General features: G+C 52.2%; 1 protein-coding gene across 1 annotated transcript; it reads left to right on the forward strand.

The window, feature by feature from the left end:
* Positions 1-2,826: 2,826 nt before the first annotated feature.
* On the forward strand, positions 2,827-9,232 carry IRF8 (interferon regulatory factor 8). Its single transcript, XM_061477394.1, has 8 exons — positions 2,827-3,040; positions 4,032-4,215; positions 5,260-5,348; positions 5,809-5,920; positions 6,242-6,289; positions 6,970-7,353; positions 7,672-7,787; positions 8,869-9,232. The coding sequence occupies exons 1-8, from the start codon at positions 2,867-2,869 to the stop codon at positions 9,043-9,045; spliced, it is 1,284 nt and encodes a 427-aa protein (XP_061333378.1). The 5' UTR covers positions 2,827-2,866; the 3' UTR covers positions 9,046-9,232.
* The last annotated feature ends 2,595 nt before the right edge of the window (positions 9,233-11,827 follow it).

The raw sequence follows: 11,827 nt of genomic DNA on the forward strand, positions 1-11,827 counted from the left end.
TCCATACATTTCCCATTTCTCTCTATTACCCACATGGGAGTAATTATGGTTTTCTTCCAAGAAATGTGTGTGTAATCTGGTAATCCCAAAAAAAAACCCCTCTGAGGTCAGGCTGCAGAGGATCCTTTATTCTCCATCACATCCAGCAGCCCCAGATAGTTATGATGGGGATGGCCTGGGGCTGCCGTGCTCTGCCAGGGCTCTGATCCCAGCTGGAGCAGTGAGGGAAGGATTGATCTGGACCTGGAGCTGATCCAGGAGCTGGGGCTGATCCAGGAGGGAACTGGGAATTTCTGGGATATAGACTGATCAGGGCCTGGGGAGACTGCTCTGAGACTGGGGGTAAATCAACCAGGGACTGGGGAGACTGGTCTGGGATTGAGGATAGTCTGATCTAGGACTGGGGAGACAGGTCTAGGACTGCAGATGAACCAGTTGGGGACTGGGGATGGATTGATTGGGCACTGGGAGACTGGTCTGTGACTGGGGATGGACTGAACTTGGACTGGGGATGGAACGATCTCGGACTGGGGATGAACCAGCTCGGGGCTGGGATGGACTGGTTGGGAACTCTGGGACTGGGGAAACTGGTCTAGCACTGGATCGATGGCAGACTGGTGAAGGACCAGTCTGGGACTGGGGAGACTGGTCTGGAACTGGTCTGAGACTGGGCAGGGATCAACGGGAGCCTGCGGAGCCGGCCCGACCCCGGGCACCGTGCGCTCAGCGGGGGACAAGCAGGACACGATGGACCCCCGACGCACACGTGGAGGCCCCACCCCTTCGCTGACCACGCCCCATCACAAACCCCGCCCCTCCGTGGCACGCCCCCTCTAGACCACGCCCCCTCCAAAGCGGCTGATTTCTCGGAAGGGCTCGCGCTTCGGAGAACGCGGAGCCAGCCGCGCATGCCCAGGCGGCGACTTCCCATTGGACAGCGGAAGGCGGAGGCCCCTCCCCATTGGGTAGGGTGGGGGCGGGAGAGAGGGGTGTAAGGCTGGCTATTGGCTGGGCTGCTGGCGGTGTGGGTGTGGCGAGCACGCCCCCCTCCGGTCGGCCTATAAAAGGGCGGTAGAGGGGGGCGAGGCGTCGGTGCGGCGGCGTGGAGAGGGTGAGGACTGGGGTGCTGGGTACCGGGTGCGGGGCCATGGGAGGCAGTAGGGGTGCTGTGAGGGCTGGAGCAGCTCTGCTCTGGAGCCAGGCTGAGAGAGCTGGGCTGGGGCAGCTGGAGAAGAGAAGGCTCCTGAAGGGGAGACCTGAGAGCAGCTCCAGTGCCTAAAGGGGCTGCAGGAAACCTGGAGAGGGGCTTGGGACAAGGGATGTAGGGACAGGCCAAGGGGAATGGCTTGAACCTGCTAGAGGGGAGACTGAGATGAGCTCTTAGGCAGAAGCTCTTCCCTGTGAGGGTGCTGAGGCGCTGGCACAGGGTGCCCAGAGAAGCTGTGGCTGCCCCATCCCTGGCAGTGTTCAAGGTCAGGTTGGACACAGGGGCTTGGAGCAAGCTGCCCTAGTGGAAGGGGTCCCTCCCCATGGCAGGGGTTGGAGCTGGATGGGCTTTAAGGTCCCTTCCATCCCAACCCAGTTGGGATGAACCCATCCCCATGGGCCTCATGGTGCAGTGCTGCCTCTGCCAGCCCTATATTCTGTCTGATTGTCCTGGTGTGGGGCTGGTGCCCTGCATGCTGCATGGAGGGCTCTTTGCCTGTGTTGTGTGTGCTGATTTCTGTCACTGGGGCCAGCCTGGAGGGCTTGGGCAACCTTCCATGGAGGGGAATGGAGATCTAGCTTCTGCCAGTGATGATGGGAACAAGCTGTTTAGAAAGCTTGCAGGTCTAGAAGAGAGTCTCATTTCAACTGGTGTTTCTGAGGCTCTTCATCTTGGTATAAATCCAGAGCATGCACAGAGGTTGTCTGCTCCCATCTGTGACATGTGCTCTGGGGTATCCAGCTTTGGAGGGGCATCTGGGATCCGGCATTGTTGGCTGATGGTATTAGCTCTCACCATCCCCAAAACCAGGGTGTGCTGTTGATGGCTGTAGGGCAATGGGGAAGGGACAGAAGTTGGTGGCACTGAGCTGCTGTGAGCAAAGCAGGGACCACCAGTATGGGCTGTACTGGAAATGTTCTTGTTTTCACCCCCAAAACCTTCCTGTGGGGCAGTAAAGAAAAGGAAATTGGGGAAAGGCAGTCCTATAAAACTTGGAGCAGGGCTTTGAGCCTCGAAGCTGGTCCTGGGGCTGCTGAGCCCTCCTGCCAGGCCACCAGCTCCCGAAGTCTGTATAGGTCTTACCATAGTGGTGATGGAGGATGCCAGGAAGGCTGATCCCTGGTGCTTTGCCTTCAGTTGGGCAGGAGAAGCTTTCCCATGGCTCCTCCATGAAGTTACTCAGTGATTTTGGCTCAAAATGACCAGAGGTCCCCAACAATAGGGGTGTGACTTCATCCCGCATCTTGGCATCCATCCTCTGTTGGAGAGGGTCGGTAGTGTGGCCCCATCCCTGTCTCCTGCAGATGCTAATGGGTGGCTGCCCTGGGATGACCTGCCCAGAGTCACTTGCTCAGTTGACAGCAGAAATGGGTGCTTTAGACCCTTTCCACCTGCTTCCTATGTAACTTACTCCTTTTATTGCTGCAGAAGAGCACCATCACCCTGTTTTTGTGAGCAGAGCTTTGATTATAGAGCGGGAGGAAGATGTAATAACTCAAGAGTAAATTGCCTTGATTTTTTTCTTTCATTATGAAAGAAGCAGGGGGATGTTTTATTGTGCAGACATGGGACATGAGCACAACACAATCCCTTGTACCCCAGCTGTGCTGGGACAATCCTGGGGAGCTAACGGGGCTTGGATCTCTCATTCCATGCAGGATGTGCGACCGCAACGGCGGCCGGCGGCTGCGGCAGTGGCTCATTGAGCAGATCGACAGCGAGCTCTATCCTGGGCTTATCTGGGAGAATGAGGAGAAAACCATGTTCCGCATCCCATGGAAACATGCTGGGAAGCAAGACTACAACCAGGAGGTAGATGCTTCTATTTTCAAGGTAAGGCCAGATGGTTAATGTGTTTTATCAACAGTTCCTGACCTCTATAGTGCTGTTCTTCCCCATGCTGATAGTGCTGCTGGTGCAAGATGTCCATGCTGTCTATAGCTTTTGCATATCTAACCTTTGGAAGAGATGCTTCACCCCACAATTGGTCTCCCAGGCTCTTTTGGGGGGTATCTATTCCATTTTGCCAAATGTTGGTACCACTTTTAGGTTTGACATGAGGAGGAGCTGGATGTGCTCCTTTTAACCTGCTCTAAACTTCTTACCAGGCTATTACTGATAAAAGGCTGGATTTACAAAAAGGACTTTGCAGGAGGGAAGGAAGTCTTGGATGTCACTGAAGGTGGAGGGGGGTATTTCCACTTTTGGGGAAAAACTGGAAAATTCCATCCTGAACCAAAAAGGTCAGGAATTGCCTTCCTCTGCCCCCACTTCCAAATATCTGTACTGGTGAGCAAGTTCACTTTCAAGGCAGTGACCACTAGTTAGTGGTTGGTTCAGGAGCACTGAGTTATGAGAATGGCATTGAATTCAGCTATTTGAAAATATAGAAATATGTATTAAAAGTAAATATGTGTAGAAAAACCCCAATTTTTCAATCTCCTTTCAATGATAAAATGTATTCTCCCACCAAGAGCATGTTCTGATCTTACAAAGAAAGCAGCTCTCTTTTATTAGCCAGAAGCTGGAAAATTAGGTTTATTTTGATTTTAACTGAGGTCTTATCAGTGTTATCACTACTTCCACAGTGATTCCTCAAATCCCCAGCATCTCCTGACCTGTAGGTTTGAGATGAGGCCACATTTGATGATCTTGACTTCTGCTTTCTAAAGCCTGGGTGCTGCAGCCCTTTGCGCACCTGCGAGCATCACTGGGGCAGGTGGTGCTGCTCCGCACCCAGATGCTTGTCCCTGTGTGTGCACGTGTCTGCAGTCTAGGAGCTCGCATGGAGGGTTATTCTGTGGTGGTGGTTGCTTTGTTTTAGGCCTGGGCTGTTTTCAAAGGCAAGTTCAAAGAAGGTGACAAAGCGGAACCGGCTACGTGGAAGACGCGGCTGCGCTGCGCTTTGAACAAGAGCCCTGACTTTGAGGAGGTGACAGACAGGTCCCAGCTTGACATCTCTGAGCCCTACAAGGTCTACAGGATCGTGCCAGAGGAGGAACAGAAAAGTGAGTGCCCTGATAAATGACTGACCCTCGTTGGTGCTGTGAGCAGCACTCACACAGACTCCTGCTGCTGATCTATATCTGAGCCATCTGCTTCTTCTTGGCCAGTCTCTGCTCTTGTGCTATGATGCTTTGCTGGTCCTGCTTTGCACATGTCCCCTGTGTCACTGTGGTAGCAAGGAAGGGCAGGCTTTTTTCTATCCCCCTAAACAGCTGCTTAGGAAATCAGGGATAACTGCAGCATCACAGAATCATAAATAGTTAGGGTTGGAAAGGACCTTAGGATCATCTAGTTCAACCCCACTGCTGTGAGCATCCATCCGGTAAAGATGGTGCAGAGGCAAATCCAACGTCATCACCCCCTTGATGAGGGTACTTGAGCCCCATCCTTTTGTCTTCCCAATGCCTGCCCTAGGTGGATGTCCAGGAGCTGCAGTAAATCCCTTCTCTTGGCAGCAGTGATTAGCAGCAGAGAGCAGTTGCTGCTGTGCTGTCTGGTGCAGCACAGGTCACACTAAGTATATCTCGTTGTGGTTGTGGGTGTGTGTGTGCTTTTCCTTTTAAGTGTAAAATACTTAAGAAGTGTTGCTGTCAGGAAATCTGCCTTTAGCTTGTCAGTCCCCTTCAGCCACATTCACATGGGGGACGTGCTGCTGCTATGCAAATGGCACTGCAGGTTCCTACCAGCAGCATGACTGTGCTTGGTTCAAAAAGGAGAAGCAGCAGGCCCAGTCTCTGGGGTGCTCAGAAAAACCCCATCCCTCTCCTCTGCTCTAGCTCTGTCTCTGCTGCTGGCCAGACTCGATTTGCCTCGCTGTTGGTCACTGTGCAATGGGGCAATGAGCTGCAAGCTGGGTTTTGCAAACGCAGCTCTGGAATGGGCTGTGAGCTCCCTGAGGTGCTGTTATGTGGCTCTGCTGTCCTGTGGTTCTCAGTTTCATAACTTCTATGGGGTGAAGGGTTTCTGAAGCCCAGTGGTGACACAAGCTGTAGCTGCGTGTGGGGGGGGTGTGTGTGTCCTCACTGCATCCTAGCCTCCCATTCCAGGCAAAGCAGGCATTGTCAATGGGAGCAGCCTGAATGATGTCAGGGAGATGGACTGCAATTCCTCTGCAATCGATGATCTCATGAAAGAGGTAAGCCTTCACTGTGGGTCACTTGCTGGAGGTGGGCTTGTGTCCAATGGCCTAATAGTGTTTGTTGCCTTCCTAAAGTTCAGGCTGCCGAGCACTGGGGAGAGCAGCACTGGGTATTGCAGCTCATTCATGTGAGGCAGCACATGGTTGTGATGAGCACCTCGTGCTTTATTTGCATCTGGGCCAGTGAGACCTTTGATGGGGGATGGAGGCTGATTTGGCACTCTGATCCCATTCTTGGCCATGTTGCATTGGGCTGCTTCTGCTCAGTAGCCCTGGAGGGTGTTATTTGAGTGTACAGCCTTGGGAAGGCCAAACTTGATATTTCTAACCAAATTTGTTGGCATCCTCTTGGCGTTGCCATTTGGACCCTCTCTGAGCACTGCAAGTGTTTCAGTGTAGGTCAGTGGCTGCCTGAGGTATTGAAGCTGCTCTGATCTCAGTGCCTGCTGTCTCACAGTCCCCCTGTGTAGATGAATACCTGGGAGTCATCAAGAGAAGCCCCTCACCACCCCAGGAGACCTGCAGAAACCCCCCAATACCTGACTGGTGGATGCAGCAGCCCAGCCCTGGTAAGTAGCTGTTATATGATGTCTGATGGGACTGAGATTTATGGCTGAGGCAGGAGATGATGTGTAATGGACAATGGTTGTATTTTATCTTTCTTATTAATGCTTAAAGTACTAATTAAGAGCACTGTGCTTGGTACCAGGCAATCAATCAGGTACTGCACAAGATTAAGTCTACCTGGAAGTGTTTATTGGTGTCTCCTGTGTGGGAGCTGGGAAGTCTGATGTGCCTGGCACAGAAAACCAGGAGGCTGGGGGAGAGAAGGGGACTGGGATTTGGGAGCTGGGCATGTAGGCTTAGTTTGGCTTTCTCTTTACCCACAGCATTACCACTGATGAATGGATACTCCAGCTATGAGCAGCATCATTCAGGTAAGGCAGGTCCTCAGCCTGGCTCTAGACTGTGGCCATCAGATGCCTCTTTGGGGTTCGGCCTCATGTGTGTTGTGGCAGAAGTTGACTGCTCCCTGCCTTTTTGGGGGAGGCTTTGCTTTGGGGGTGCTGCACCCTCCTGAGTATGCACAGGCTTTGCATGCAGAGTAGGGTCACATCCTGTTTTGTGTCCTGTGGCCATGGCGCTGGCACGGGGAGTTGCCCTGGGATCAACCATGTCTTTGGCGTGGAGAGATCTGCCCACAGTAAGGGAAGTGTGAAGCAAAGGCAAGAGGAAGGGGTTTGGTATCAGGAGCTCTTGCTTGATCAGCACTGCTACCAGCCTGGGTGATGGAGAAGTCCTCTAACAAGGTCATCAGGATCGGAACAGGCTTCCCAGGGAAGTGATGGAATCGCTGTCCCTGGAAGTGTTCCCAAACCATGTAGCCGAGGCCCTCAGTGCCATGGGTTAGTGGTGGCCTTGGCAGTGCTGGGGAACGGTTGGACTTGATCTTAAAGGTCTTTTCCAGCCTGGTTGATTCCATGATGGAGATCTTCTCCATCAAGTGAGACTCTGTCCCCTGAAATTGTGCTGCTCTCGCAGGGTTTGTGCATTGCAGTGAAGAGCAGGCAGGGTTTGTCTTCCGCTGATGGTGTTTCCCATCCCCATCATTCCCCAGGCTATTCCCCAATGGTGATCAGCTTCTTCTACAGCGGGAGGCTGGTGGGGCGCATCACCACGTGCAGCGAGGGCTGCCGGCTCTCGCTCAGCCAGCCCTCCAGCTATGGGGAGAAGCTCTATGCCCCGGATGGCCTGGAGCACGTGCGGTTCCCCTCTGCTGATGCCATCCAGAATGACCGCCAGAAGCAGATCACCAAGAAGCTCTTTGGGCACTTGGAGAAGGGGGTCCTGCTGCAGAGCAACAAGAAGGGCATCTTCATCAAGAGGCTCTGCCAGGGCAGGGTCTTCTGGAGTGGGAACACCATGGTCTACAAGGACAGGCCCAACAAGCTGGACCGGGATGAGGTGGTGAAGATATTTGATACCAGCATGTTCTTTAGAGGTTTGTAGGAGCATTCCCATCTTTATCCCCTCGGTGGGGTTGGAAGGGTAGAGCCCTTTTGCCTTAGAGCACTTTGAAGTCGTCCCTGCCCGTCACTGATGGGTTACCCAAGTGTTCTGCATGAGTAGCTGATGCTACCAGATCTCGGGAGGAATAACCTGATGTTTTGCATCACTTGGCGAATGCATCCCAATTGGAGGCTTTGCACAACAAAGCAGCTTCTCTTGAGCCCACAGCTTTCCTTTATGGCAGGGTGCTTGGTCCCAGACCCACATAGCAAAGGCTGGCAGGCAGCTTCCAACTGTTCTCTCCTTGCAGAGCTGCAGCAGTATTACAACAACGAGGGCCGCTTCCCAGAGAGCAGAGTCATGCTGTGCTTCGGAGAGGAGTTCCCAGATGCAGTGCCATTGCGGTGTAAGCTCATCCTTGTGCAGGTATGGAGGGCTGCCCTTTGGAGCAGTGATGCTGGATTTCCCACCTTGTCTGGACCATATTCCCTTTTTTTTCCCCTCTCAAGTAGGGCTCTAGCTTCATCCCCCAGAACCATGGTCATTTGGGTGCCTGAATTGATGGGGTGGCATGGCATGGGTATCTGCTTATCCACAGCCTCCTGAGAGGTGCTTTAGGCTGTTGCTTGTCAGAGACTGCTTGATCTGGGTAGATCACGTTTGCAAAAAAAGCTCTCAAATGGAAAAAGCTTTCTTTAAAGTCCTAGAAATCTGTTCTCTTCCTTCTATTTGTGCCTTTTGACACTGGGACCAGTGCCCTTCCATTTAGGAAATGGTGGAATAAATCCCTGGAATGGTTAAGTGAAAGCTTCAAGCTGAACAGCCAATAAATGTGGTGAACAACCATGGTGGACAGCAGTGGGGTTGGGAAACCTTCAGGAGGGTGAAGGAGGAGATGGGATGAGAGGTGCAGTCCCCATGGCTCTGGCCAGATAATCCTCCCTGGAGGAGCTGGAACAATTCTGGGATCTCAAAGCCTTAGGGCAATAACCAGGGTGTTTCTGAAGCCTGCACCCAGTGTGAGACCCCCTTGGGCTAACTAGGCTGTGGAAGCAGGGATATGGCAGGAGGACACAGGGAGGGAGCTGCATCTGCCCTTGAGCAAACAGACCCACCAAGTCTGTGAGGTCCTGATTTCACAAGTTCAGAGACTGGTCCTTTGCCTCCTGCACATCTTTCTGCCCTGGTCACCCCCTTTGCTTTGTGTGTCTGCACCAGCGCTTTCCATGTGCTGTCTCCTACCTCCCTGTAGCTCTGCTGGGAGAGGAGTTGCTGTTCTAGAGGTATTTGTGCCAAGGTGGCTTGGGCAGTTGGACCTGTTAGCCTGGCTGGACCTGGCCACCCATGTCTGGTGGCACAATGGCTCTGCTGTGTCTCTCCCACCCTTTTCCCTACTGCTTGGATTGATGCGGGTGGATGCCATCAGTGGGAGATGCCCAAAGAGGTTCCTCTTCATTCAGTGTCTCCATGACTCTTTTTGTAGTCTTCATGACTTCTTCCTGTGCAGGTGGAGCAGCTGTGTGTCAGGCAGGTGGTGGAGGAGGCTGGGAAGACCTGCAGCAGCAGCCCCATGCTCCCCATAGCTGATGAGACGCAGCATGACCAAGTGTACAGGATCTTCCAGGACATCTGTGCAACGCACCAGTGGCCGCTCTTCAGGGAAAACCAGCAGATTGCTGTCTGAGCCTCCTTCTCTGCAGTGATAGCGTGGTGGTTTGGGGTGATCTAGACCCAGTTTGGTCCTCTTAGTGCCTGAATTCCCTTTCTGGAAAGTTGGCTTTTGTTGTCTGCTGTTTCCAGTCCAGAGTCTATAGATACAACAGTAAAAATTGCTGTAGGTTGGGTGCTCAGCATCCATCCTGCCAACATGACCTTCGCTGATAGAAATGACTTGTACCCAGTAGGGTAGTCCCATTGTCTGTAGCTAATGGCAGAGGGAGGAGGGAGTGTCTGGCTTTGTGTTGTCTTTGTTCATGGCCAGTCAAGCAGATCCAAAGCTCAACAGCTATAACGCCCTGCTCTAGTGGTTTGCAGCTCAGGGCTTTCTGAGAGTAGCAATTTATTAGGGGATAACTCTTCAGAAGGCTCCAATATAGGAAATTTATTAGGGGATAACTCTTCAGAAGGCTCCAATATAGGAAATTAAGATGCTCCAATATAGGAAATTCTTTCTGTAAATCAGCTTCCCCCCCCCAAAGACTCCTGCTGATGGAAGCCAGGGTATGCCTTCCAAGCAGGGCCGTCTCAAATCCCTCTAGTTTTGCTATATGTAATACTGAAGTGTTTTGAAATTTGGAAATGCACAGATTATATATGTGAATGTTGAATATAAGAGTTTAGAAATCTTAATTTTTCCTAACCAGAGACAGAGTTTATATAAATATTAAATATCTTTTATTTTCAAGATCACAGCGTAGTTGAATAGTTTAACTTCACCCTCCCAAACGCATGTGTTGGTCTCTCCCAACTATGACCAGGCAGTGGCATCCATGTGTAAATCCTCATTAACATGCTTTGTGGGTTGACAGAAAGCATGTTCATGCAGCTGACACAAACCAGGACTGCACATGTGTGCGTGCTACTAAGCTGCCTATTTATTTTATGCCTGAGGTTTATTGACTCTTTTGTATTTTTTTATCCCCCTTTCAATTAAAGTGCTATGTTTTGTATTTCTCTTGCAATGTGGTTCTTGGTTGTGACGAGTGGGAGCTCAAACCTGATGGGAGTCTGGTATCTCCAACTTGCTCCTGCCCTGGTCTTCACTGCAGTGGGGTCTGTGTTAAGCTGCTGTCACCTCCCTCTCGCTCCATCTCTGGGATGGAGCCAAAATGCTGTAATGCAATGGAGGAAGAAAAGGGTGTCATTTGTAGAGCCTTAATTCTAGGGGGTGTGAAGGTAGATCCCTGCTCATCTTCCACAGCACTGAGCTGGGTCATGGGGTGGGGGCAGTTATTTATGATCCTCCTCCCATTATTGCCTGCTTGAGCATTTCCCCACTGTCCTTTCCATCCAGCTTTCTCACAGGGCCTTGTTTAGTGGGGATGGTGGTGTTTGTTCAGAGCCAAGAGCAAAAAGGGAGTCACACCACTGTAGAATGAGGTCAGTGGTGCAGCGGGGAAGGCAGAGCATCTGCACCCTCGCCTGCCTTCATGTCAGGGCTGTGTTTGGGGCAATGCATCAAGAGGCTCTGGAAGGGGTGGGAGGACCACGTTTGATCCGTCTCTTGCCCACTCTGAAGGACAAACATGACCTCTGGCTCCATCTCCATAGCAGGCTGTGCCACCTGCTCTAAGTCAGCCCTGCTAACGGGAGCAGACTGGGAAGTACTAGTCCTCATGATGTGACCCTGGTACCCAACGTACCTGGGTGATGTAGGCACTTGCGAAGGGGATCCCTGTAGATCCAAGCAGCTGGAGCATCATGGATGCAGAGCTGTCTTCCTTGCTTGGGTGAGACCTTTCCAAGCATGAGTGTGTGGGGAGGGCATGTTTAAGGTGACTTACACACCTGGACTTGGGGTGAGTTGACGACAGCTCACTTCTGCCAGGAGGCTGTTCTATGTGCAGGATTTACAAGTGGTTTGGATGAGCAGCTTGGTCTTCCCAATGAAGACTCCCTGAAAGAATTAAGTGCTCAGCTCTTGTGGGACTTGAAGCTGACCCTCCTGAATCCCTCCAGGGCAAGCCCCTGAGGTTACAGTCCCAAGGAACAGTAGGTGCACAGCGAGACACACATAGAGCAACTTAAAGGTGCTCTGAGATGGGAGACCCAGCTGGAATTTTGGGGTTATATTTTAGGGTTAAGGGGGGCCCTGCATTCCAAGGTATTTATACAATGAGCAGCCTTCTCTATGGCTAATATGTGCTCTGTGCCCCAACCGTGTTGGTGGGATGCTTTTAGTCCTGCCTCTTCCCCTATGCACATCCCTTTCTGGCATTACAGCCTGTGGCTTTGATGCTTGTGAGTGGAGATGGTGTGGACCAAGATTTCTGAGGATGCACCAGGACACTAATGGGATGCTTGGTCACAGAGATGGAGATGGCACCTTGTAGGTGCACCATCACCGTTCCCTCCCAGCCTTTCTCTGCTCCTGAGGACCACCACAGTGTCCCCATGGGGTTTAATCCTGTCCCAGGCCTTGTTGCTCCCTCAGAGCATGAGGAAGACTCGCCCCACCATGGGTGAGTTGGCAGCAAGGACCTGCTATGGTCTGTGCTGGAATAACGTGTGCCCTGTTGTGAAGCGCATGACGGGCTCAGGCTGGGACACCATAAATGCCACTTGTGGTTTCCCTACATGTGCTGGTGCGAGTCCTTCCTCAGAAACCACCATCCTGAGCTGCCTGGAGCCACGTGCTGCATCCTCAGGGCTTTTTCAATTTCCACCCCAAGACCACGGAGAAGCAGCAGGGAGCAGAGGTGCCTTCTGTTGGATGCGGCTGCACTGCTTGTTTTTAGTGCTACCAC

Source organism: Pezoporus flaviventris, unplaced genomic scaffold, assembly GCF_033815535.1.
Source record: "Pezoporus flaviventris isolate CSIRO_AGI_PZ_B2104156 unplaced genomic scaffold, CSIRO_AGI_Pfla_v1 ptg000105l, whole genome shotgun sequence".
NCBI classification, from domain to species: Eukaryota; Metazoa; Chordata; class Aves; order Psittaciformes; family Psittacidae; genus Pezoporus; species Pezoporus flaviventris.

Excerpts from the sequence above, each read along its gene's own strand:
- IRF8 (XM_061477394.1), top strand. The coding sequence starts at position 2,867 with ATGTGCGACCGCAACGGCGGCCGGCGGCTGCGGCAGTGGCTCATTGAG. Across the intron at positions 3,041-4,031 it reads TAGATGCTTCTATTTTCAAG|GCCTGGGCTGTTTTCAAAGG; the intron begins GTAAGGCCAGAT and ends GCTTTGTTTTAG. Across the intron at positions 4,216-5,259 it reads GCCAGAGGAGGAACAGAAAA|GCAAAGCAGGCATTGTCAAT; the intron begins GTGAGTGCCCTG and ends CTCCCATTCCAG.